We start from the raw sequence: 25162 nt of genomic DNA on the forward strand, positions 1-25162 counted from the left end.
CAGTGCCCTCACAGACATTTAGTACAGGACAGATGAGAATCTGTGGCTCCCAGAGGAAATCTGCTGCAAAAGGAATTTGCAATACTATTAAATAAAACTTTGTCATCCCGAGGAGTTCGCTTTTATAAATTAAAAAAAAGATGACTCATCCTAGAAATGAGTTGGCAGTTCTTCCCCGAGACTGAGCTTTTACAAAAGGGGCTTTTTAGCCTCTGGTTTGAAAGTTCACTTTTTCCATTAAGCACAAAGCGAGGGACGGAGATCGAAGATGGGGCACCTTACAGACCTTTCACCTGGAAGTCACCAGCCCATCTGACTGATGTGAAGTGACAACCGGGGTGCAGAGGGAGGGGAGGGGAGGGGCTGCCTGTATGTCTGTCTTGGGAAGGCAGCATGGCAAGTCTGTCCATCTCCTGGTGTTTCAAGAATTAGTGAGGCGGTTGAGGAAGGACACTTTGGGGCCACAGACTGTTGTCAGGTTTGAAGGCGATATAAGTCCCCTGAGCCCTGTGAATGCCTTCAGAGGGGAAACAAAAGAGAAGAGGGGTCAAGAGGCTTGAGTAATTGACCTCTCCAGAGCCAAGCCAGGAGAAGGCCCAAAGTGCCTGCATCTACCCCGTCCACTGGGAATTTCTACTAAAGCTGAGATCACCTTTGGAATGGTCTCCTATTTCTAGCCAGGGACTGGCTGAGAGGAAGAATTTACCTGAGCTCTGAGGCTCAACAGTGTAGACAGTCGCAGGAGCTTGTCTCTACAGCTCGCTAAGTCATTCTGAATGTGCTCGCATTTTGTGTGACTGTACACTGGGGTGCGTCGCCAGTGTTCTGGAGAGGACACATGAGGTCGGGAAAGACAAGTTAGCTGGAGGGATTGATAGGAGTAGGTGTCTACAAACCGTGGCTGCTGACCTTGGCCAGCTGTGTCTCAGGTCAGGCTGCTCTGTAGGTAAGGGCTAGTGTTGCATCTGTCAGCATGAGCAAGCTTGATTTGAAGAGGGGAATTCACAGCCCTGACATAGCAACATCCTGGGAGGTGTTTCATTCTCCTAATTTTCTTTTAGTGGTCAGGGCAAATTGTAAAGAACCAGTTGGAATAGCCATATGTACACACAATGGAAGAATACAACTAGCATATACAAAGCCAGTTAGCCTCTAAGTAAGCTGTGGGACACCAGAGGAGACCAAACAAGGGAGACACAATGCCAGAGGAACACACCTCAGGTTTGGTTCAGCCCCACCATCACCACACCTTCCAAAAATTGATGCTTCTACTCAACTGCCAAATTTCCAATGATTGTCCTGTCCCAAAATGCCACAGATTTTCATGGCTCTGATCAAGCAACTGATTTTTTTTTTTAACAGGCTCTCAATGTCCCTTTCTAACAATTGAGATTATTTTTGTGACCTGCTCTTAGCTTTTTTCTCCCCTGTCCCCCTAAAAAAAAAAAACAAACAAACAAAAAACAAAACCCAAAATGGACAAACAAAAAACCTCCATCAACTAATCCAATGCATCGTTGTTTCCCAAATGAAGATGACAGCAATTCTAAAATAATGTCCCTTATTAAAGAATAATTGCATATTTGGTTTACTGAAAAGCTGCCATGTGACAAGCTCTGGACACTGCTAAGCACCACTAAGCCTGACATTATTTATAGGTGAGGGAACTGAGGACGCGGAAGGATGGCCCCTCTTCTGGCCTGCCACTTGCGGACCTTGATTAAGAATTTCTTTTCTGCTGTTCTGGTCACGTGCACTGCAACAGGCTCTGGTCCACTGAAAGGGCTTGATCCTGATTTCATTGAAGGTGTTCATTCAAATAAAGAATTAACCAGAGAAGGCCTCCCTCAAAGAATGGCCTGGCTTTTTCCTAGGGTTTATTATTTAATTAGGAAATTGTTAACTGGGAACTAAGCTTGCTCCTTTGCAATTCTTCTGCAATCTTTAGGATGGCCCAGGGCAAAGCAAGCATCTAATGCTCTCAGGAACTGGCAGATTTCACAGACACCAAGGAGGGTCTTTTAATGACATCCTGCCTCCCTTTTGTGTGTGTGCAGGCAGAGATGGGGTGTTAACTGTCCTTGGGAAACAAACTAACAAACAGAACAACAGATCTGTTTTGTGTCACAAATGCTCTGAGAGTTCCTTTTCATCTCCCCCAAGGAATCTTCTCTCACTAAGGATTCTAGTTTGGCCAAAAAAATTATTTCAATCACTAGACACTGAAAAATCCACTCACCTCATGGAGTAGTATATTTTAATTATACTCCATAACTTGCTTGCTTTATTTGTTTATTTATTTGTTTGTTTGTTTATTTGTTTATTTATTTGATTTGAGACATGGTCTCACTACATAGCCCTGGCTGTCCTGAGACTCACTATATAGACCAGGCTGGCCTCAAATTCAGAGATCCCTCTGCCTCTGCCTCCCAGGTGCTGGAATTACAAACATGTACCACCATGCCCAGCTAACTCCATGCCATTGTTGTATCACCATTCCTTTTTATTTTCCTGCCTAGTGGGTCAGGCATAATTCCCCAACATTAATCTCATGACTCTTAAAGGTGACATTTCTAAATATTTGCCTTATATTTGAATAGATCCTAGTTGTACATATTTTTAAAGGGACAATAGAATAAGTTAAACAAAATCTATTTTTACCAACCAGAATGAGTGAAACAGAAAGCAGTAGGCATTTTATACATGTCTCTATAAACAAGGCAGATGCCCCTATGTGCTTTATAGTTTGGATTCTGTTTTCCTCTGTCCTGCCCGAGGACACCGGACAATCAACTCAGGCATGGGTATGTATATACTGTCAAGTGCAGGCCCAGAAGAGCTGCTGACGCGCTTTAAAAGTTTCTGTGTAGGATCTACCACAAAGTACCAGTTAAAAGAGGCAGGAGTGAAAGCCGAGCTCCCAAATGACTGAGACTAAAAAAGATAACACCCTCAGGCATCTGTATGTCTCAGCATTTAAATTATATCCCTTGAAATGCCAATTTGGACTTTGTGCCAAGAAGCAGTTGAATCCCTTTTTCATGGAAATAACCAACAGAAGACCAATCTGCTGAAATGAAAGGTGTCTCTAATCATTTGGTATAAACATAACATGTTTTTATTTTATTATGTAACCTTGAATTATCTTGTCCTGTAATGAGGATCTTGCATTGTTACAGTTCCCCAATAATTTCATGGAATTACGTTGTCTAAATGTACATTCTGGTGCCAAGGAAAAACCCCACCTAATTACTTAAATGCAATTGCTTGATCTAGCACATATCCAAAATTTGAAGAAGAAAAAAAAAACCATGATGTTATACTCCACAGACATATCCCTGCTGAGAGCATTTGCTCAAAGGGCCTCGTCCTCACAGGTACATGGCACGATGGAAGTGTTGCTAGACCAGCTCCATGCATTATTTGACAGTCTCACTAGTCTCCTCCTCTCTGAGTTCCAGCCTGTGTTGTTCTCTTCATAGGATTAGTGATTACATGGATCTGACCCCTGTAGACATCGTAGGGAAAAGATGCTACCACTTCATCCATGCCGAAGATGTGGAAGGCATCAGGCACAGCCACCTGGACTGTAAGTACCTCTATAGGGGAGGAGCCCATGCGGTCTGACGTCATGGGGGAGGGCTCAGTGCTGACTTGCCCCCTCATGTCACCTGTCTATATCTGAAACGACTCTCACACAGTGAGAGACAGTGAGATATAAATACTTTCAACTGGCATTGGTGTTATATTGAAAGCCGGACCTGGGGCCCAGAGAAATCGTGGGCTCTGTGGGCACTCATCTAGAATTGTGTGGCCTCTTCTGCTTTCTCTCACAGGAAGTAGTTTCTGTTTCAAACCATACGTGGGAGACGATAAGTTCAAATAGGCCAGAGCCTCGTAAAAATGCCTGCTTGCCTGGCCACAAAAACTGGCGAGGGCAAAGTCCTGAGGGCCAGGGGAAGAACCCCTTGCATGAACAGCACATGTCAATGTCAGTCTCTTTCTAAAGAGGCTCGGACAGAGGAGCTTATGGCTTGCAGTCCCTGGGAATCAGGGACTGGTCTTCATTCCTTGAGTCTTGCTCTGGGCTCCTGGCCTCAGAGTGAACTCAAAGAGATCTTCTGTAGAATGGGAGCGGGAGGAGCGCACTCTGCTTGAGTCTAAGCAACAACTGACATAAAGACTCACTCAGCAAGTATGTTTCTCTCAGAGTCCACTAGCCTGTTCCTGCACAGAAGCTCCCTCTTCCAAGCATATAACCATTCTACAGACTTCCTAAAGGACAAGCCCTACCAGCTACATTCTCTGAAGGTTCTACAAAGTTCAGAAGCCTGACTTGCAGTGCAGCCAAGGTGCTACCAATGAAATAGTCCACCTCGAGGTGAAGGCTTTATGTCACAAAGACCAGCATGGTAGCCCTTGCCCCTTCTTATTACAGAAGAGAAGAGCTACTATTCTCCTAGATATCAATTCTTCACTCTCAGCTCAGCTCTTCAAAGCCTGATGGAGACTGAGCTAGGCCGAGTCCCTGCGTGGTTAACATTGTGTTACTGTGCTTTGAACTCTACATTAGCAACACTGGCATGGGACCAAATTCAATGCCAGATTCTGTATATCTGTGTCTCTGGGCCTAGCCTGGCTACAGGCTGCTCTCCAGTACAGTCTACTCCCAACTCTGGGCACGTGCCTCGATATCACTCCCCAGGGAGTCAGGGAACACACTTGTTGCTAAGAATGAATGGGTGTGATGTATCACAGAAGCAGATGGCTCTTCAATTAATTGGGGAGGAAAATGATGCTGTTTCCTGAACAGAAACATCAGGTTCTTTGTTGCTGGGAATTCGGCGGGGGGGGGGGGGGGAATGTAGAAAATACAGACCTCCGAAGGGACCACTGGATATATTTCTGGATACCACAGGCCAGAGATATAGACTTTTAAAATGAATATACTGCCTTCAAGACACTACCCTGCCTCATGTTGGTGAGGAAGGGGGTACAGGGGTTGGGGGGCTGGAGCAGGGATTGCTTTCTCATTTGGGAGCTTTGATTAAGGTCTGAACCTCAGAGACACGGTCCTGATTTTTAAGGAACTTTGACATCCTTGGGCCTTATTTGGCAAACACCATGTTGTTTCTCTAAGACTTAATATACAAGTTAAAGAAACACAGTTCCTGTAGAATGCAAGACCATGCAGCTTACTCCCTTCTTCCCAAGCGGCAGCAGTCTCCAACAAATGCGCTTGATGTCATTTTTCCCCCAGCCACTTTTGTCTCATTTTCAGTAGCTGGAATAATATAAAAGTGCTGGGAAATAAATGACACTACCACCCACCATTATGCAGTTCTCCTAATTTCTCTGCTGTCTGGCCAGCTAATAAACAGAGAAAGTATGCTTTCACATTCTCTGATTTTTTTTCCCTATTACTTGATATTGACATATTGGCTATTGCTTTATGAGTTAGCCTACTAACAATGAGTTTGTTCTTTTAACTCATATACATTACTCCTCATTTTGAGTTCTTTTAATAACCTTAAACACATTGAAAACCAAATAGAATGAGCTGGTAATTCTGCACAGTAAAATATACTTCACATGTGTAGCTATCGTGCTGTGGAATAACCTCACAATGTCAAGTAGCGCACAATTAGTCAAAACTGTGGGGGGAGAAAAAGGACTGTTTTGATCCCGCAGAATTTTGATCCTAATCAGATTGAAATTCCAGTGTTCTTGTAGAGCTTAATATCTTCAATCACTCACACACGCACACACACACACACACACACACACACACACACACCAAGCTGATTCCAATGTCAGGTTTTGCATTCTGTGACTGAAGTGAGATGCTGAAATATACAAATGCATCTCGCTTGGTACAATAAACATTAACATCATTATAAAGTAAGATTGAGTTTAAAATTGTGTGATGGAATGTCTGATGTTTACCTAATTCTCAGACCAAAGCCAGCCCAGTAACAAAATGACAGAGCATGTAATAAGTCTTGGTTGTGTAAACACTGGAAGAAAAGGCAAGGAGCCAGCACAGCATCTTGCTTGTCCAAAGCCCTAGGCTATTACTGAAGGGGGCCTCAACTGTGCCCTCCTGGCAGGAGAAGGTCACAGTGACATAGAATCAGTTCAAGAATGAGATAGAATTCTAAAACAAAGGGATGGTTAAAAAATAAACCACATTAACTATTTAGCTTTTCTTCCTAGAGCTATTGGCACAGACCCTGGTTCTGTCTGTGAAAGGCAGGTTTTAGACATCTGATCATACTTCAGATATTCTGATACCTGACTTGTGCTCTGAGTCATAGATAAAACTTAAAGAAAAGGGGGCTCAGCCATCTCTGAGGACTAGAAAGAAATCCTATCTTTATCATTGTCATCTCTTCTCAGCATAGGTGTCTGTGAATCTGTAAATGAACTTATCCCTAGAATCAGAAAAGTTCAAGATGCCTGGTGTTAGCAAGATAGATCTCAACCCACAGAGCCACACTGCTAGCAGGCTTTAGTGGCTCACATCTGTAATCCCTGTAGAGAGGCTGAGGCAGGAGGATTACCAGGAGTTCAAGTTCTGTCTACCTAGTGACTATCATTCTAAAGTCAAGAGCGTTCCAAGTCTGTTTATTTCTCACTGGGACAAAAGACCTCTTTAACTTCTTTTCATTCCGCTCAGTTTCATTGGTTCTTCAGGTCAAATGGACTAAATCAGCGTTTCACAGTTTGAATTTTAAACTGCAGATGGTAGTGATTATTTGGGGGACCTTTCTATCCCTACTGCCCTCCAGTCTTCCATTGCTCAAGAGACAGTGACCTAGAGATGACCATCCATGTCACCTGGATAACGTGTTCCTGCTACCTAGAGCATCTGGGTCACCCTTGAATTATGAGATGTTTCAGCACCGAACGTTCTGTCTGAACCTTAGACCGCTGAGCCAGATGCAGACATGTGATTCGCATTTGTCTCTCTCCCTACTAACAAAGTCTTTGCCTAGGGTCTGATGCAGCCCCTAGGGTTCATCCTGAGTCAAGTCAGCATCTCTAAAACCTTAAAAGGAGACGTGTCCTTCTTTCACTTCATGACATTGTGTTTCACCAAGACTCAAGACTCTGCAACTGTAGACAGTGGCAGTTTCCCCTCGCTAGACCCTTAGCCACAGTGGGAAAACAAACAAACAAACAAACAAGCAAACAAAATCTCTGAAAGTCTTTACAGAGACACAAAAGGCCTGCCCTGTTGCCTACTGGACCAAATAGAGATAAAAATCATGGCTGACCCAGTATACTAGAGCGTGGGTGTTTAAAAAGTGCACGGTAGCCAAAGTGTTTGCTTCTTAATACAATTTTTAGCAAAATGAATATACAGCTACCTGGCATAATGCATTCCATGCTGTTGTGCATCAATAACCCCTACACTTCCCTCCTGAAGGCGTCTCATCGCCAAATGCAAGCAGACTGCTTAATGCAGGACTAATTAGTATATCCCCTTCCAGTCTGCAGGCCCTCCATTGTAATTCCTTCCCAGCTCATTTTTTTCTACAACTGAGCATCAATCAAAGTAAGTGCCCTGCCTGCCTAGGCAACACAAGATGTCCTCCATGCATTTGTCATCTGCCACACAAACAAAGGGGGAATTTAATTGTTGATTTGGGTATGCAGCCATAGCTCACAGGAAAAGGGAGCTGCAAGTGAGGGAAGAAGAGAAAGAATAAAGTTTGATGGGTGGGCCAGATACAGATCGCACCAGGCGCTTTCTGCTGTTTCCTGATCTTGCAGCTTCTTCTGGGCTAGGTCTTCAGGGAGTTAGCTACCTGGCCACTGCTGGGCTTTTTCCCAAAGCAAGTGATTTTTTTTTCCTCCCCTCCTTTATGAATATGAAAATTCCCATGGAAGGAAATTCACTGAGTAACTATCACAGCTGCCTCTCTTCCAGAAGCCAAGCCAGCCTGTATCACTGCCTGTTGGTTAGCTGCAGAGACTGCCATAGATAGCAAGAGCACACCCAAGTTTTAGGCAGCGATTGGTCAGGGTTAGCATTTTTATATCTTTCTTCTTGGGGCCAGTGCTGATTTGGGCTTTTCAAGTCCGTGGCAGGCAAGTACAGAGAACAAGGCCAGCAAGCCGGCAGCTCACCAGCTGAGTGCTTGTCCCACTTGTCACCCTGTTCAGGGGGCAGTGTGGACATGTGCAAGGAGGTTGTAGACGTGCAAGACTTCGGGTCTATGTCAAATCTACTGACTCACAATCCAGGGTTTGTAAATGTACGATCACAGCCAGCTCTTCACACTGAAGACCGAGCAGTACTGAGCATGCTAGCATTCTAGAAAGAACTATGCTATAAGGAGTAAATATAAACCAACTAATCATGTGAAGTTCATTTTCTTCTAGATTTGGAGTGGGTTTTGATGATGACAGTGGCGTGTGAGCACAGTTCAAACGAAATGAGTATATAATTGTTTGATAAACTTGACTTTTAAGAAAACGAGAAACTGGGACTGGGAAATGATTCAGTGACTAAAAGCCCTTGCTGGTTTTGCAGAGAACCTGGGTTTGACTCCCAGCGCCCACATGGTGGCTAACAACTATCTGTAATTCCAGTTCCAGGGGGTCCAACACCCTCTTCTAACCTCTGCAGGCATCTCATGCTTATGGCATACATGTATATATACACAGGCAAACCATCCACACTACATTAAAAGTAATGATATGTAGCTTAGGAAGGAAAAGGACATCTTTGATGTTTCTTCTCCCCAGGGTAATAGTTTCCTATGAATACTTTATTACATGTGTGAATTAGAGTAGGGATACGGTGCCCACTCACCTTCATGTAACATTTCTGACTACTTACCGTATACAGTACCTTGTGGTATTACTAGAAGGTTTAAAAATAAAGTATTCAGAAAGCTTACATACTGGCGGGGAAGGCGGTGTGAGACAGCGAACCCTGAATATATAACATAAAAATGAAGAGGACTAAGATGTATGAGTAAAATTCCGAGATCCCAGCGGTCGGGGCATCCGAAGGGAAGATGGAGAAGGAGCCCCAGTGGAGGCGCACAGGCACGCTTTCCCCAGCCCTAGAAAGAGGATGGGGAGAAGCCAAGATGGCAGGAGACATGGGGGAGTACCAAGGGCATTTCAGGAGAAGAAATGTATAAAGCAGCATGGAATACAAACTTTCTTTCCTTAAGAGCAAGCTACAACTTTGATTTAACTGATCAGTTCAACTCTCCAGCAGACTCCTGCCCCATGTTGCTAGTTCAAGTAGTGGCTACATTTGGGTTTTTTGTTGTTGTTGTTGTTGTTGTTGTTGTTGTTTTGTTTTTTTAATTCAACAACATCAAAAATAGCCCTTAAAAATAGCTTTTATAAAACATGATCCAGAAAACAATTAATACTTGTAAATCATCCATTTCACCTAAGTCAACTAGCCTAAAGAGAATCCACTCCATCACTTTCTTATCACGCCATCTAGTCTTGATCTTCTGTGAGTTATCTTTATATTTCCCTTAAAACAACAGCCAGAATATTGGAAAAGGTCTTTCAGGCTTTGTTTAGGTCCAGTTGAGCAGCACAGAATTTAGTTCATGCACGAGGCTAGTATACAACAGTTTATCTGCAGTTGTGAGGTTAACCAACCCTCCCAATCAATGCACACATCCTTCCTGGCTTCATGGAGTTTTGCATGGGGCATATCAACTCAAGCATTTCTTATTCCACATGACAGAGACCCAGGTTAAATGGCATAAACTTTTTTCATAACTATCTTTTTTTTTTTCCAGACAGGGTTTCTCTGTGTAGCCTTGACTGTCCTTTGTAGACCAGGCTGGCCTCCCGAGTGCTGGGATTAAAGCATGCACCACCACTGCCCAGCTCTTCCTAACTTTCTTAATTATGTCCTCATGATCAAGTAGTTCCCATATCCAACAACTATCACTCCACAGAATGGTTAGTCCCTGGCTGTGCTTACGTTTGAGAAGGCAGACATTCCCAGAGCCTCCCACCAGTGGAGAGACGTCCCCTGTGTCTCCTTGTCCTGCATGTCATCGTGCCCATACCTAAGCCACATGCTGCCCTAAGGGTATAATCACTACTTGTGGTTCCACTGTTCCTTGTCACTTTGGAGAAGGCCATAAAGACATAAAACACAAAGTTCTTCTATCTAGAAGTGGAGGGTGGGGGTAGTAGGGACCCTCCAGTAGATAATTAGCAATGGCTGCAGCATGAGAGTATCATGTTTTCATAAGAAAATGTTACAAAAATGAAATATAACTGATTTGTAATGCAAAACATCTGTGCCTCATACACCAAAGCTTCTTTATAAAGACGTTTAAGGTTTAACAAAATGACTACATCCAGCAATGTAGGGTGGTCCACTGAGGATAGACAGGTCTATTTCATTCCTTCTGCCCCCTTTACCTCTCCTTTCATCTCTGACCCTCTATCACCTCTAACATTTTAAGGTGAAGACTTCACTCGTAACGATTTGCCCTTTAGCAGACGTCCCATGCCATTTTCCATATAGTTGTCAGCATTATAAACCAAGAGTGAAAGTGAGAAGCCTCCCTCCATTCAAAGGCAACTGGAAAGAAATCTCTATTGAAGAGTGAAACTAATGACTGTTCGGTGAGGTCAACTGCCCAGTGTCAGAGGAGGCCCTGATGAGCGTGGATTGACTCCACTGTCCGTCAGTGGGCAGGCTCATGGACAGGCTGTTTACCATCATCCCCTACCCCTAACACACAGTAGCACTCAAAAACAAAACAGTCTTCCCCGGCGATTGGAGAAATCTACCATTTCCTCATTCCTGGCCAGAATCCTTTCTTGGTGCCATGCTGAGGACTTTTTATAATAGCAAATCTTTTCTAAAAGGAAAGCACACTGGCCAGAAAAACACTGTCCCTCACTGTTGTAGGTTGGTAGAGGTAGGTATGAGTAGTACTGAAACTCCCTGCTTGGATTAAAAACAGCTTGAAAAAAAAAAAAAACTCTCAGGGTTGTAGAGGTGGTCCAGTGATCGGTAACACAGCTCTTGCAGAGGTCCAGGGTTCGATTCCCAGCGCCCACCTGATGGATCACAACCAGCTGTCTATAACTCCAAGGCCAGGTAACCCACAGACACCAGACATACCTGTGGTGCGCACACATGTGTGCGGGGAAAGCACTCATACACGTACAATTTAAAAAATAAGTAAGCTCCGAGATCTCATGTCACTCATGCTGCCAGTCCTTTGATTCTTTCTGTCTGAGAACAGCACACCGATGCCAACAAGGTTTAAAAGCCTTGGACTCCAATTCCGTACATTATCACGAAGAAGGGGGAAATTTATTTTTTAAATTGAACAAATAGACATGTCCTAAATCAATGAAAAGTTTTCTGCATGATTCAATATTAGCAGTTAATAAAGGTCTATCAATTGGCAGGGCGAGAGGACAAAACCTCTTCTGAGGCCGTAAACCACAGCTGGTGGCTCAGGCAGGGCCTGTCATTAGTGTGTTCAAGGGGATCCATACTTGATGCACAGTCATTCACAGAACATCCATGGGTCTTTTGTCTTTAAGCTTGGAACTCCCGTTAAATATCAAATCTCATCCAACTTGACCAAGTATTGCTCAGCATATAGATTTACAAAAAGAAAGAGAGGGGAGGGGGACCAATGTGTGGATGCTTACCAGCTAAGACATAGCTAGCACGCTAATTGCAAAATCTATAGGAAAGTATGCCTGACACCAAAGCCTCATTTGATCCTCTGAGCAGTTCTAAATGAAAATCTGTCTCCAACGCAAGTAAATAAAGCATTCAGCAGAGTCTCCGGCTACAGTGCTGTGTCTCCCGTGGATTTTAACAATGACCTTCCTGTAAGCATCAAGGACTATAACTTTTTAGATAAAGAAATTTGTTCTTGTCTTCAGCTCGCATCAGGTTCATTCCTCCAGTAGCCTACAGTTTTCAAAAGCAGAGGAAAAAGTAATCCAGAATTTTTTTTTTTTCAATAAGTCTGTTTCCAGAATGAAGTTCCCTGTCAGCCTGCCTTGGGCCTTAGGTGAAGAAGCAGAGATTAAAGAGTCAGTATTCTTTTTCATGTTTCATCTGCCAGTTTTGTGAATGCAGAAAGAAAACCAGTGGCCACAGCTAAGCACCCAACTGTGGTACTAAGTAGAAAACATGATTTTAGTGTGCATACACACACACCCTTACTTAAATACACACACACACACACACACACACACACACACACACACACACACACACACACACTCCACGTCAATGCATTCGGAAATCATTTTTGAGTTCCTAGCAAAAGGCACCACTCTGTTCCACAGCTATTGATGGAGGTAGCTTGGTGAGAGAGTAAGAGTGCTGCAGATGTGGCCTCCTATCCACACGACAATAATGAAGCTCTTTGTTCAGCCGCATGAATGTGAAGTGTGGCCTCTCCCTCCGATGAGCTCACCATTTTCTAGTTACTCTATGCTTACCTGAATGCACCAAGTATTGCAGCTCCTTAATGCATATGCAAACCTCTAAATGTCCTTTTGTGAGGCACTTGGCTAAATGACTGCTTTGATATGTGTTCTTCTCCTCCTCAGACTGCATTCCATTCTGCTGCTTCCTTCTCTATGAGACACAAGTAACTGACTATTTAGACTCTGGCTTTGGTTTTGTAGAACAGCCCAACAGAAAGAGACCACTCTCTCTCTATCTATCTCTCTGTCTCTCTCTGTCTCTCTCTCTCTCTCTCTCCCTCCCCTCTCTCCCCCCCTCTCTCCCCCACCCTGCCCCCTTCATATTTCTGAAGGCAAATTCGTACTGATTTGTTTAGATAACAGAATGATAACCCTGCCACAGACACTGGCTTCCTTTGCGTCCCTCCAGTCACTGTCTGTGTCTGTGGACAAAGTTTTCCCAAGAAAACTTAAATCCTTCTGTCGGGAACTGTGTGCAGGGACACAGGCATGCCTCATAGCAACAAAGTTTGTGAGGTTTGAAGGGAAAGTGACTACTATTTACGAACAGAACATCCTTGTACGCCAGCCTACGGTCTCAAGTCAAGAGATTAAGTGGCATTTTAAAAGGACCTTCAGTAAAGCATATCATTCCACCTTTCATTTGAGGGGAGCTATCTGCTATCAAAGGTCACATGTTTTAAAACGTAAGCACTTCACAGTTGGCTGTCAGGTACTGTATTTGCCACTCCCTGCCCACTTAGGCGTGGGGTAGTGTTTCGACTAAAAGCCAAATGGCCCCTCAGTGGTGGTTCTTTAACTGCTAGGTGGGCAGACCTAGGTCTCAATCTGCTTCCACTGTGCTCCTCACCCAAGTGTAAGGTCAGGGACACAGTTCGTAACTGTAAGATGACTTCAGTGTGAAACGTGGGGTGCTGGGAAGGTTCCCCTCAGAACATCAGCCGCCAATGGCTGCTGGTGCTACCCTAGACTATGACTTAAAAAGGAAGAAAATTGTACCTGAACCATTCAAGTTTCTACATAAACCTTATAGCAAACCTCCTTCTCGTGTCTTCATGGATACCATGTAAAAATCTAAGAAAAGGCCATTGAAATTCTCTGAGATTTTTAAATAAAACTAACTCAGCAACTACATACCCTTAAAAGATGGAGCTCTAAAGATGTTTTGGTGTGATCCGTCGGTTCCGTTGACGGATCTTGACAGCAGAATGCATACCCTTAAGAACAAGCCACGGAGATGGTGCCAGGACACGTGTCAGCAGTACTCAGCCCACATCTCATAGATGCCACAGGAAAAGTCAACTGCCCTGTGTATCTCCTTTCCATGTACTTCCTTTTTGCTGCAGTTTGTGTGTGTGGCTGCAAACATACCCCAGGGCTCATTGGCTTGATGAGATGTCCTCTTGAGGAACGGTTGGCTATTTTGAAGGACTGCCATACCAGCTAACTTAGATTGTACTTATTTCTGGTTTTCTCTAAAAAAGGGCTTTTCTAGTTTGTGAAGAAGACTGACCTACGTCCTTCCTCATTTCTCCCTACTATTCAAACTACAACTCAAAAATAACAGCAGCTACTAGATAACAGAGAATCCGAAAAAGGGAGGAAGTTTCTTTTTTTCTTTCTTTTTTTTTTTTTTTTTTTTGTATTTTTCAAGTTCTCTAATTTATTACACACTAAAAATCTCCTTCAAACTGGCACCAACGTGGCTTTTCTTCTTGAGCTGATTAGGGCCACATGAGCTCAGGAAAGGCTGTCAGATCCTGCCTCTGGCACAGCTGGAATGATCCAGCTGATTTGCCAGTATGATTCTTTTTCAAGAAATAAGCTTCATCCCAAAGTTACAAATTTATATTCTGTGAGAAGATGTGAGCAAAAAGTACTCCTGATTCAGTAGAAAAGAAGAGAAGGCCTCGTGGCAACTTTTTTTTATGTGAACTTGAAAAACAACAGCAACTTGGTAACATCTTGGTCAACATTCTATCCTCTCATGGAGCTAATGTCTTGTCTTCCCTGTGGATCCTGATAATTCGTGGAGGCCTCGTTCAGAAAACTCCAATTTACGAGTCACAATTGAAGACCATGAGAAGATGGTGACCCTTGCTAAATTCTGTTTGCAGAAGACCATACCAGTTCTGGGAATAGTATGACCCAGAGAATACTTGTCTTCAGCTGTGCACTATGAGCTCTGGGACCCACTCCTTGGTATTCACCAGAGTGACTCAAGGACAACCACATCGCTCCCTGGCCCCAAGATGAAGAAATCCTGGCTTTTCAATCCCTCCCTGGGCACCTCTACACATCAAAGCTCACCTGCCTACCTCTTTTCCATTCAGGGCTTTGTTCTTGCCTTGGCATCCCTGAGCCTGCATTTAATGAAAGACTGGGTTAATGTATTCATGGACCCTAATAAATTTGTATTTATCCTCTCAGCAAATGCCCTTAAGCAAACCAAGCCATCCTACCTCATCTTCTACACATGGCATTGTACCAGTCCTTTGTATTAGAAACGCTGTTTTAGGTCCTTATCTGAAACCCATCTGAAACCCGTCAGAAAGATTGGTGTTTTAAGTAAGAAAAAGTATAGAGGGTGGGGTGATCTTTTTGTTGATCCTTTACTTTTAACTTGATCTTGTAATTTGTTTCTTTATTTACCCTGTTCAGTCCTCTGTACTCTGGATTTGGGGTTTTCTGTTGTGTGTTTGTTTGTTTGTTTGTTTGTTGCCTCTTCTGAGTTCCCTTCTGGTCCATATTCCCCACCCAAGCCATCCCAGCCTAGTCTGCCAATCATTTTTATATGATTTCTGCAGTGTGTGTGTGTGTGTGTGTGTGTGTGTGTGTGTGTGTGTGTACTTTTTCTGCCTTTGTTAAAAAAAAATACTAAAAACCAATAGGAATTATTCTGGTTACCACGCATATAGAATTCTATCATATCACCAACTAGACTGGAGTATGGTGATTTCCTCTGTGAAGAATTGCATAAGCCATTGTCCTCACTTAATAGTTAACCAGGCTGAAAAGCTCTGAGTAAAAACACTTTGCGTTGTATGTGACGAGGATTTAACACAAGAGTCGTGTGGCATGCCTGGCACTTCTCCACTTTCTCCCTCAGCTAGGAGTACTGTAGCCTGGGAAGCCACGCATGCAGGATGGCAGAACTTACAGTCACCAACAAAAGAATTGCACAATGCTACCTGTGGAGGCTTGCCATCAAAGGAAAGTGACAGTCCCCAGCCTTCCAGTGGCCTGCACTGTGTGGCAGCTTCAGAAGAAAACTTGCCACTGTGTGACGCATTCATCAAGGCTTTTTCAAGCAACAGTGAAGACATAATTATTAAATTTTACAACCATCCATTTAGCATATTGTGAGGGGAAAAAGGGGGGAGAGTGGAAAAAAAAAGCATGAAAGCTCACAGACGCAGGGTGTGGAGGTTTGATTTGTGACCACCTTCAGAGAAAGGAAGACTTTCAACAGCCTGGCACCTTGTTCTTTTCCAAAGTGATTCCCTTTCCTCATCTACAACTCCCCCCCAAAAAAATCAAAATGTACTTCATGAAACTATTGTATATGAAGCACTTATTAGCCGTAATTAAATGGACAATATGAATTTACTACGTCTTTAGGACTCTGGCTTGTTCTGGTTTAGAGCAAGATGATTAATGCAAATACATATTACTTGAGATAACCATTTAGCAGCTAATTTAGCCAAATTTATTACAGCAGTTAGAGGTTTTTCATTTTAGCAGACGGAGACAAGGACATGCCAAAAGTGGGGCGTGTAGGCGAGTGCGCACTGCCCTCTAGTGGCTGTCAGGCTGGCGAGCTTTGTGGGGGGCGAGAGCAGTGGTCTCCAAGTCCTAATGCAACAGCCTTTCCTGCATGCTCTCAGACCATCCCCAGCCATAGCACTTATTTAGGGGATGATTTACTGCAGTTTCCCTTTTCACTAGCTCAGGAGAACCCAGATACAAATCAAATCTATTTCAACTCGGCAAGATTCTGGTTAAAGTATCGTTTTTTAACATCTGCATTTTAAAGCTTTCTTACGGTGGGTATTTAAAGGTACCGGCTCACATTACCGATTGTTTTTACTTGTTCCTTCATTTTGTGCCATATTTCAGCATCTGTGTAGAGCTGTCACTCTATTTGGCTCAAGCTGAGTCAATGTCGGGCCTCTCTTAGGCCAGTGTTTCTCTCTTGAGTCGACTAGGGGATTTATTTTGCTCCAACCTTCAGCTGTATCGCCACAAATTTACCCCAGCTGACCAATGTAAATTTAGTTCATCCAAGGACTATAAATTCTGTAAGACAAGATCAAAAGGAACAGATGGCTGAGGACACGGGCTGATGCTGCTCAGGCTGAAGGGAGGTGATCAAAGACAGAGGGGGTAAGGCATCTTCAGAACCACTCAGATACCCAGAATCTCAAGGAGGGCAACTCAGAAGCTATGCATAAATCATACAGAGATTTGCCTTTTTTGCCATCTGATGTTAAACCCACTGACAATATCCACACCACATTAGGTGTGCTCTGAGCCAAAAAGATTAGTAGTCCTTTTATTCTTCCTTTCCCACCATGGCTGCCCAGAAGGGAATGCGGTCTCACTGCAAATGCCAGGAAGCCTAGCTGGGCAGCTGCTACTCCAATGAGGTGTTGATTTCATTTGTGCTAATGACATCTTAAGTCGGGCATACACTGGGCTCCCCAGGCTTTGGTGTGAGGTTGGGCAGAGATGATAAGCACTCTAACAGCCAGTCGTAATATGATCTCTTCGGTCTTGTTTTCTTTCCCTTTGCCCCACCCCAGTGCTGAATAAGGGTCAGTGTGTGACTAAGTACTATCGCTGGATGCAGAAAAACGGAGGCTACATCTGGATACAGTCGAGTGCCACCATCGCTATTAACGCCAAGAATGCAAATGAGAAGAACATCATCTGGGTGAATTATCTGCTTAGGTACCTTTTCTGTTTCATTTCTTTCCCGGTTATAAACTGCAAGCACGAACTGTGGTTAGTAGCTGACAGGTCGTGAGTACCGTCTCCTGACAGGGACCTGAAGAGGCTGCTCTTCTTCCCGCAAGATTCAAAGAAATGGGAGAAGATCAAAGCCCGCCAAGTCTTTGGGCAGCTCTAGAGAAACTGGTCTCCTTTCCTGGTGCATGCGCCACCCAGAGACCTGTGCCTGCAGGGGCAGCCTGGGAAGCATCTCCTTACACCCATGCCTTTGCCTCTGCACTCCAGTCCCTGGGGAAGCAAACAGAGCCAGAGGGGAGGAGTGGGGCAGGTTTGCTTCCTTCTGCATTCCTCCTTTTTGATGCTTCCAGCATAGGATTCTGTTCTCTGGATACTCAAAGTTTAGGAAGATAGAGTAACCGCTTTGCCAGAGCACTGACAATCTCGATGTAAATAAAATAATAAAGTAACAACCACAACAATCTCTTTTTGTTCTTAAAACGTGTGCCCATGGCAATCCAGATGCAACTGCTTCCTGAATGTTGGCGTGAGGCCCCTTTTCTTTCTCTTTTCCCCCGTATCTGTTCTGCTTTGGGAATCCAACAAGCAGTCGAGTAACTACAACCAACAGCCTGGATGGTCTGAGCTTGAGGACAAGCCTTCTGGAAAAGTTCGCCACAGGTCTTGTCACAAAGCTATCACAATGCTTGGCATGGCTCCTACCCACCACCCTCGCTCTAGGCTTTGCTGTTCTAGGGGTTCAAGCAGAATCCACACATGTTCCGAATAGGCAAACTTCCAGTAGAGCTAATGAATGGAAGTTGGTGCCCTTTGGCTGATAATTTCGACAAAGACTACCTGAGTCCCATTTTTCTTAGAGACAGCCAAATAAAGCTGAGCTGTTAACAAGCACAGCTCATCAGCACACTGGCCCTTCAGTGTTTCGCACACTTTGGTGATGACTTGAAGGCATGAGTGTGTTTGCTTTCTACAGCATATCAATCAGACGCTAATGATTATTGCTCTGCACAAGGCCTTAATGGATACCTCTTACAAGAGTTTTCATTTATCTACTTTCTTTTTCCTTTTTTGACCCCTTCTGCTCTATATTAATTCTCTCTAAAGGTAAAAGTGTATTTAATGCAGCTCTCTCCCAGGCTTGATTTTCATGGGGACCATGCCCTATGGTTGTGATCTTTTCATAGGGAAGGGGACGGGGTTCTGACATCAGGGAATCTGTTTCAGTCATTCTATGAAACAGTCTTTATTTCTACCACATAAAGCTATGAAAGTGTGTATGGCAAACAAAAAATAGAGCAAGATACTAGGTAGCGATGCTCTTTTACTAGGCAGTGGTGGTGTCACTATGAAGAATTAAATGCCAGTAAACATTTGCCACAGGTTAGACAGTGTGTCTACTATGCTATTGCACTGAAGGGCTCTGAGGTCATCTATTTGTCTGTTATTCACATTCTGTGGGATTTATTTACTGGTATCTCCTTATTTACTGTATCTCCTTGAGCATCTTGGTGTTTATTTATTTATTGGTCACTAACTCTGGATGAGAATCTTTAAACTACCTCACATTGGCCTCATGACTTCCCACTCTGCCTGCAGTGGCAGAAGTAGCAAGGAACAGGAGGAGAGTTTGGATCAACACCATTATTCTAGCCTCGAGGCAAACGGTACCAGCACCCAAGTGGTTCGTAATTCCAGCTCATCAGATTCCATATGGACAGGAAAAAAAAAGTTTGGGCATCAAAGGCCAGCCTTCAGACTTCAGCGCCTTGGTCTCGTGGGTGGTAGACTTACCCAAGATCAATAATAACAGACCGTGAGCTGGAGACAAGTGACCTTTGTGCCCCCATGGCAGCAAGACTAGAGGAAAGTGATGCCAGTGAGTTGAGACACAAGCAAGTTCACAAGCTAGTCACTCACTCACAGGTGCCATTCTGCATGTTGGAGGTCCTATAAGAAAGTCATCCCTTGATACAGGAAAACTCCTCAGTTGTGTTTTCTTTCCCACCTTCTTAGCCAAAAAGGATCATTCTTACCCGTGAAATACTTCACTTCCAGGCCCGCTCCATGTCCATCTTCCACTGGTCAGGAATGGCTGCCCTCACTCTTATCCCATTCCCTGGTGGCGCTTGCTCGAATTCTAACCTCAGAGCACTCAGAGACTACAAAGTGCCAAGTCTGCCTTCCTACCATTAGTCTCATCTGATTATCCAGAGAAAGCTGTTGCTGTTAAAGCAAATTCACACTAAGGAGTAAATGCCTGATAATCCATCTCAGTGAATTAACCCTCCCAGGGACGTTTGCAATTTTAGAGTAAAGACTGAAACAGTGACTTCTTAATATGGGGGATTCAGTAGCAAACAAGTCCATAATCATCCGCTGTTGCAGCCTTGGCCAGACATGTACAAGATAGAAGAGGCATTTCCCATTTGGAGGCAGGATGCTCTCCTGCCTTTAGGTTACAGAACCCTCTACTGACCATAAATCTGGCAGCCTGGGATGCGCTTTTTCCAGAAGATGGCTAGCTCAAACTGGCCAAGCATTTCATTTCCGGAAGAGGCTCATGTCTAAATTAAAAGCAGAACAACTCTTAAGCACATTTGTGTACAAGGGGTTAGATCCGTTCCGTTAGGGCCTCTCTCACACTGGGCCTCTCCCACTGCAATCAGATTCCAAGCTAACAAGCCACAGGTGTACACCGCATGAGCAGATGAAACTGTGATTGTAATGGGTGTGCTGACAGTTCAGGAGCCCAGCATCCCAAGATGCACCTGTGCATCTGACAGATCGTTAGGCACCGAGGGCCTGCGACCCACCCCCACCCCCACCCCCACCCCAATCCCCACACCCTTAGCTTTGGAGCCATCTGAACAGCTGAGAAGTTGCATCGAGGGGCCAAGGCAAGGGTATTGAGGCAATGAACTCATTAGGAGAACAAGAGAAGGTAGGACACACCAGGTGGCATGAGAATCAATCGCTGAGATTTTTCTCTCATTGGCCCGGCCCCCAGGTGTTACGCCAGGAGGTGCGTCAAGCAGCACAGTTCTCTGGCCCCCAGTGGTACCTGATTATTTAAAAGCTTTTTAGTGGCTTTCACGCAGCATTTGGGTATTCAATCATTGTGGCAGGGCGCACCTGCACCCGGGGAACGCACACTCCAGGCTCGTGTGAAAAGTCCCGTGAGCAGCTGAGACGTAATTTCCCGTTTAATCCTCTAAACTTCCTCAACTTCAGAAGTTTAGGGCTAGGACATTCAAGGGATGATAAATGCCTGCACTGCACGCCTGACAGATGCCTTGCTTCCCACAGTAATCCTGAGTACAAGGACACGCCCATGGACATCGCGCAGCTCCCACATCTGCCAGAGAAAACTTCAGAATCCTCTGAGACATCCGACTCTGAGTCAGACTCAAAAGACACCTCAGGTATTACAGGTACTACTTCTCCGTGCTCTATAGCTAAGGATTGCCCATCTAGACACCAGGGGTGGGTAGCAGCAGAAGGGCCACTGTCAGAGGCCTAGCAACCGGCCAAATCGTAGAACATATATCTAGTAAGTTGCTCCTGACTATCTCAAAACACACAAATGTACATATCCATATTATGTATAAATGTATGTGTACATATGTTGTGGCATATATGTATACATAATGTACATAAACATTCAGGAAAGATTAGTACGCACTTATGTTAGCCCTCCCACCGTTATAAAAGGAATTATACTATGGCTCCACAGCTCAAAGCAAGTACCAGGACTAGCTCTGCCTGCCCCAGAGATGAATGACTTTGATCAAGGTTCAGACCCCACCAGGCTGGCATGGAATTTCTAAAAGAGGATATAAGCCCATGGGCTAGAGGCTTTTTTATGTCTTGTTTACTACTCCAAACTATCCAGTTAGCAACTTTTAGATTAATACAATACTAACACAGTGTAAGTCAAATACTTTCTCTAGTGCTAGACTTCCTTCCTTCCTTTCTCTATACCATTCCATACTCTCCCGATTCTGGTTATCTCAGGGAGTAGACTTCCTGAGTGACATCAAGTGCAAGATAGATTCCAGAAGTTACAGGAAGTGTCGTCTTCTTCCCATTAGTCTCTTCCCCAGACACACAGTGCAATAACAGCTGCACAAATGATTAAGGGGAAACGAAGGCCAGAGTGGGTGCGGGGATTCGCCCACGGTTCTAACCCAGTCTGCTACCCACAACTGTTGTGGCAAAGCCATAGAAATCAACATCCTTCTAAGTCTCCCCAGGCTGTGACCGCTGAGAAAATGTTCTCTCTCAGATGAGGCAAGTGACTGGGTCCCTCCATCAGCCTCCTGCCCTCAGAGTCCCTGAACTAAAGGGTTGTGGACAGGAATGTCTGTACACCAAACACAGCTTGGGGTGTGGGGACACACTTCATAGTGGAGCTTGTTTTCCTGGTCCCTAACATGTGAAATTTTGTCAGCGCCCCGCACCCCCCCCCAACACACACACCAATGAAGTTCTAGAATAGTCTCTGCCTCTTGTTTATATAGCAAGCAAAACCCCTATCTTAAGCTTATAGTTGAAGAAGGAGACAAATGCAAATTGAAAATTGAGTCAAATAATGAATAATAGTGCAGTGGAGGAAAGCCACAGATGTTTGGTTTTCAATAATGAATAAATGGTCCTGCCATTTCACCAGCTTGTCGTCTATGTCCCTGAGACCATATTCCAGGTTAATTTGACTCCCTGCTTGTATCCACAGGACTTCTCACACTTGACTATGCCTAAGAATCACATGTACACTGGCAGTGTCTGATCTTGTGGGTCCTGGCAGAGCCTGGGGGTCTGCATTAGCATCAGGTGTGGGGCTTTGTTTGTGGAAGGTCTACAGGAAGGGGTGGGTGCAGCTGTCCTATGACCCGCCCCTTCCGCTAAACTTCAACCAAGCAGGGGCCTATTCTGCGAACTCACGCCTAAATCCTGCCTTCTTGCTAACTCGTGGTCTTCTCTCTCCTCTTCTGCCCCACCCCCACGCCTCCCTCCCGGCGGGCCTCACACAGAGGACAACGAAAATTCCAAGTCCGATGAGAAGGGCAATCAATCTGAGAACAGCGAAGATCCGGAGCCTGACCGCAAGAAGTCGGGCAGCGCCTGCGACAACGACATGAACTGCAACGACGATGGCCACAGCTCCAGCAACCCGGACAGCCGTGACAGCGACGACAGCTTCGAGCACTCGGACTTTGAGCACCCCAAGGCGGCCGAGGACGGCTTCGGCGCCCTGGGCCCCATGCAGATCAAGGTAGAGCGCTATGTGGAGAGCGAGGCGGATCTACGGCTGCAACCCTGCGAGTCGCTCACGTCGGACAGCGCCAAGGACTCGGACAGCGCGGGCGAGGCGGGCGCGCAGGCGTCCAGCAAGCACCAGAAGCGCAAGCGGCGGCGGAAAAGGCAGAAGGGCGGCAGCGCCAGTCGCCGGCGCCTGTCCAGCGCGTCCAGCCCTGGCCTAGACGCAGGCCTGGTGGAGCCACCGCGGCTACTGTCGTCACCGCACAGCGCCTCAGTACTCAAGATCAAGACAGAGATCGCAGAGCCCATCAATTTCGACAACGACAGCAGCATCTGGAACTATCCGCCCAACCGGGAGATCTCCAGGAACGAGTCCCCATACAGCATGACTAAGCCCCCGACCTCCGAGCACTTCCCGTCCCCACAGGGCCAGGGCGGCAGCAGCGGCGGTGGGGGAGCGCTGCACGTGGCCATCCCTGACTCGGTCCTCACCCCACCGGGCGCCGATGGCACAGCCGGCCGCAAGACTCAGTTCAGTGGCACAGCCCCGGTGGCCTCTGACCCGCTCTCGCCCCCACTCTCGGCATCCCCTCGGGACAAGCACCCCGGGGGCGGGGCGGGGGGTGGCGGAGGTGGCCCGGGTGCGTCCAACTCCTTGCTGTACACTGGGGACCTGGAGGCCCTGCAGAGGTTGCAAGCGGGCAACGTCGTGCTTCCACTAGTGCACCGGGTGACAGGGACCCTGGCGGCTACCAGCACGGCAGCACAGAGAGTCTACACCACGGGCACCATCCGCTACGCACCCGCTGAGGTGACCCTGGCCATGCAGGGCAACCTGCTACCCAACGCTCATGCTGTTAACTTCGTGGACGTTAACAGCCCTGGCTTCGGCCTTGACCCCAAGACGCCCATGGAGATGCTCTACCACCACGTGCACCGGCTCAACATGTCTGGACCTTTTGGTAGCGCTGTGAGCGCAGCCAGCCTCACACAGATGCCGGGTGGCAACGTGTTCACCACGGCTGAGGGACTCTTCTCCACGCTGCCCTTCCCGGTCTACAGCAACGGTATCCACGCGGCACAGACTCTGGAGCGCAAAGAGGACTGAGAAAGGGGGCCCCACTCGGAGGCATCGTCGGCGTTTTCGTTTAGACCTTTCATTCTAGCACTTTGAATTCGAGCTGGTCAGCATCTTCTTGCAACACGGTGGCCCCATTCCACCCGCCTCTTTCTTTCATTGGACTTATTCTTTCTTGTAAAGACATGTTTATTTTTTGCCTTCAGAGGGTCAGATGACCGGTTGCCTGCCATTTTGTCTTCTAAGATGTGTGTTGGGTTGTTTGGCTTTCCTTTGCATCTTTATTAAGATGTCTTTAATATGTATATGCCTCTGCCATAGAATACTCAATCTTGTGGTCAAGAGATTTCTCAAGCGACAACCTTTGGGTTTTCTTCCTAAAGATCTTGATATGATCAAGATGGAAAGAGACAAGCATAAATGATTGTGCCCTGTTTGACTAAGTCAAATGAAATGGGGTGGGTGTTTTTTTGTTTTCCTGTTCCTAATTCCTTTGAAAATAGGGGAATAGTATTTTAGAATTTTATGCAGAATTTAATTCTTTTTATGATTAAGATTTTAAGATTTTCTTACTTGCACATAAAAATAATTTGGGTTCTTAAACTTAATTTCTGGCCTGTGACTAGAATGTTTTTTTTTAAGGTTGGACTAAGTGTTAATTACTGAAACATTAACTTAATTTCTAAAACCATGGTGCTATCATTTATTAATCTGTAATGTCTTCATACAAAATGCAGCTCCTGGGCTGGGTTTTGGAAAAGAAAATGTGTTCTGTCCTGGTTTGGAGTCCCGTTGCTCAGTCTCCTTGCTTACTTAAGACAAAGCCCTCATTAACATTTGCTGCAGGACTTAAAATGTTTTACCTCCCAACTAACAAACACATAGCCTCACTTTCAATTTAATGGGTCAGTAAAGCCCTGTTAAAAGGGGCTTTTGGACAACTCAGACTGGTCTGAGGAGCAGTTCAAGCCTTTTGTTGAGCTTTTTATTTTTTCCCTCCTCAGTCTAACGGAGACTGGTTTTTGCAACTTCAGTAACACTTCAGAGTATAAAAGAGGGAAAGGGAGAAATATTTAACTTTTTTTTTTTTAATTTGGGTTTTTTGTTTTCATTTCTTGCTAAGAAAAAAAAAAAGCAGGTTGTATGGGGGGCTGATTTGATGGAATTTATTTCCCTTTGGTTCTTATTTCTGAGTTGAAACCAACAAGTTTTTAAAACTAAAGAATGGGTTTATACGCTTCAGACAGATAACTGCAACTGAAAACTGCACATTCAATGAAAAAAAAAAAAGAGAAAAAAAAAAAAGGAAAAAGAAAAAGAAAAAATAGCCTATTTGTCTTTGTTGCCAGAAATCTGTGTGGTGTCAAACACTCCAAATGACTG

At 45.0% G+C, this 25162-nt stretch overlaps 1 protein-coding gene across 13 annotated transcripts in view; it reads left to right on the forward strand.

Moving 5' to 3' along the window:
- Npas3 (neuronal PAS domain protein 3) overlaps positions 1–24412 on the forward strand; it is an 845822-nt gene extending 821410 nt beyond the window's left edge. For 8 of the 13 annotated variants that reach the window (XM_051146005.1, XM_051146014.1, XM_051146041.1 and 5 more), the window contains 4 exons: positions 3483–3589; positions 17277–17424; positions 20749–20873; positions 22473–24412. In XM_051146005.1, the coding sequence (XP_051001962.1) occupies positions 3483–3589; positions 17277–17424; positions 20749–20873; positions 22473–23809 (1717 nt within the window). In that variant the 3' untranslated portion in view covers positions 23810–24412. The remainder of the gene's footprint in view (positions 1–3482; positions 3590–17276; positions 17425–20748; positions 20874–22472) is intronic. The other 5 variants (XM_051146022.1, XM_051146032.1, XM_051146056.1 and 2 more) reach the window with 1 other exon arrangement.
- Positions 24413–25162: the final 750 nt, after the last annotated feature.

The sequence above is a fragment of the Acomys russatus genome, chromosome 1 (genome assembly GCF_903995435.1).
Source record: "Acomys russatus chromosome 1, mAcoRus1.1, whole genome shotgun sequence".
Taxonomy (NCBI): domain Eukaryota; kingdom Metazoa; phylum Chordata; class Mammalia; order Rodentia; family Muridae; genus Acomys; species Acomys russatus.